This window comes from Gymnodraco acuticeps, unplaced genomic scaffold (genome assembly GCF_902827175.1).
Source record: "Gymnodraco acuticeps unplaced genomic scaffold, fGymAcu1.1, whole genome shotgun sequence".
Classification (NCBI taxonomy): Eukaryota; Metazoa; Chordata; class Actinopteri; order Perciformes; family Bathydraconidae; genus Gymnodraco; species Gymnodraco acuticeps.
In genome coordinates, this window is record NW_022990454.1 from 344996 (window position 1) to 347404 (window position 2409).

Here is a 2409-nt window from a genome sequence, read left to right on the forward strand (position 1 = left end):
CAACGTTTTCATTACTGGTTAGTTCTTCACGAAGGCAGGCAATTAAAGAAGTGCCCTCTTTCATCTGTCACCACAGATGCCAGCCATATTATTACTATGAAAACTTTAAAAGCTTCCCTGGAATGAATGTGGACACAGAAACACACACAGTGAGGGAGACAGGAAGAAGAAAACTTATCATATGTACTATATTTTCAGAGGTTTCAGGAATCACAGCACTCTTAAGTTAAGAGCAACAGTGACAGGGATCTAATCTGTGTAATGATTCATTCATCAGAGAGAGATAAAGACCTAGGATTATCTATCTCTCCAAACTCCGGAAAAGATTAGGTCATTGCATTCATCCGGCTATTTTTAGAGCCCCTTAACGGTGGCATATTAAACAAAACGCTAAGAAATTCAATTAAGAAACCAGTCGCCCACAATGACCTGAAAATAACCCAGAGTTATTCTAAAACAAAGGCTCTGCAGAGCAGCCGCTCTGCCGCCTCAGATGTGGTTTGGAAACAGGAGTGCTTAAAACCACAGATGCTTAGGGGCTGTGGAGATTAATGAAGAGTCTCTTTTTCCAGGTGTTGTATTGTGGATACAAGAGCTTTGGGAGGTGAATTTTAACTAAGGGGAGAAATCCTCACAGTAGAAATGAAAACAGTAACACAATATACAGCGCTGATCCGGCTCAGATCCGAGAGCAGCATTCCAGAGCGGAGAGAAGAGGAGGCATGGCTCTCAGATCGATCACATGGATGGCTTTTATGTGAACGTGGGCTCCATAGATTCAGGGTCATATATTCCCACTGGAGCTATTTCAGTTTGTGAAAATGTACTTTGATAACATATTTTCCCTCAAACCTTTGATAAACACTGTATGACACCGTGACATACAGTAAATATCAGTTAAAGTGCTATCTAGTCCATACTCTCATTTTTCTTCAGTTTTGCGCCGTTCCGTTCAAATAAAATCGCCGCCAATCACATTTCCACGCTCGCGCCAGCAGTCAGGTTCATTATAACTTGATTTTAACATTTTCGTGGTATTTTTGTGGGGATTTGCTAAACTATACATTTTTGGAAAGGGTATTGTATACGGATTCAGAAAATCCATGTTTCCATTTGCCCAGATGTCTATATGGCGGCCATATTGGAATTTCCAAAATGGCCGACGTAAAATGTAGGTTTTGTAATATCTCGGCTTCTAAATAAGCTGGAACATTGATTTTAACTTCTAAACCTACATTTTCAGGGTCAATGAATCCAATGGTGGTAGTTACAAGGGTACTACATTTTACAACATTAACCCTTCGATGCATGAGTCGGTTGAAAATGACCTGTGCAAAGTTGGTTGGGCCTGCTGAAAAGCTGGAAACTGAAAAGAGGACCAGAGTTGTTGACCGAGCCACACTGACGGTGAGCCAGAATATCATGTATGGGTTCAAATCCAGTGCACGGGTAAAGTACAAGTCAAGCAGTGAATCAGCATCATTTAGGTCACCCCATGCATGACAGAACCCACAGGTTTTTGGACTGGCACTGACTATCCACCATGACACACGCAACAAGAAGCTGATGAATCTGCTCAAGGCTCAAGGCTACTCTGTTTCACATGGTCGTGCCCTTCTCATGGAAACTGCTCTAGCCAATGCTGTTGTAGAAAACACCAGAGCGCACTAAGGCCTCTATGTACCACCATTCCTGAGGAAGGAGACCTTTGTGTTTTTTGCAGCAGATAACACAGACTTTGCCGAGGACACTCGTGATGGGAAAGGAACCACCCACGGGACGATCACTGCAGTGTACCAGAAGATTGATCCTTCTAAAGAACCTGTTGCAGAGCCTCTCATCATAGGTTATGCACAGAGTATATCAGTCACTCCCTACCATGTAAACATACTTCACTGTGACAAGCCAAAACCGCAGCATGCCAAGAGGTCAGAACAGTTTGCCATCAACAAGGGGATCTCAGAATCCTATCAGCTGACACATCTAGGATGGGTTGTTGCATCTGCATTATCCAGAATGAGCAGGAGAAACTTCCAGCAATATTCCAGGCTGGGTAGGATACAACTCACTGTTGTCTGAAAGCCTTCCCTTGACACAGGTTGGAGACTTGCCACTATTGCCAGAGGTGGCACATGAGTGGTCAACTCTGTTGACTGTGATCATGCAAGCAAATCAGCTGAGGAAGTTGGCAGTTGGGGAAGATCACCCCACAGTCATTACCTTTGACATGGCCCTCTATCAGAAGGTGGTGCAGCTCCTAGATGCCAGACCTGACCTGAAACAGATGGTTGTTCCCAGACTGGGTGAGCTGCATGTTGTCATGGCTGCCCTCAGAGCTCTTGGTGCCTCCATGGAGAACTCGAGTTCTTCAAGGACAAGCCACAACTGAAATATGTGTGCCTGAAGGCA

General features: G+C 44.1%; 1 protein-coding gene across 1 annotated transcript in view; it reads left to right on the top strand.

Moving 5' to 3' along the window:
• The window catches only part of myocd (myocardin), a 31102-nt gene that overhangs the window by 15077 nt on the left and 13616 nt on the right, over positions 1-2409 (top strand). The window contains exons 2-3 of the mRNA XM_034225760.1: positions 1724-1881; positions 2099-2303. Coding sequence (XP_034081651.1) covers positions 1724-1881; positions 2099-2303 — 363 coding nt within the window. The remainder of the gene's footprint in view (positions 1-1723; positions 1882-2098; positions 2304-2409) is intronic.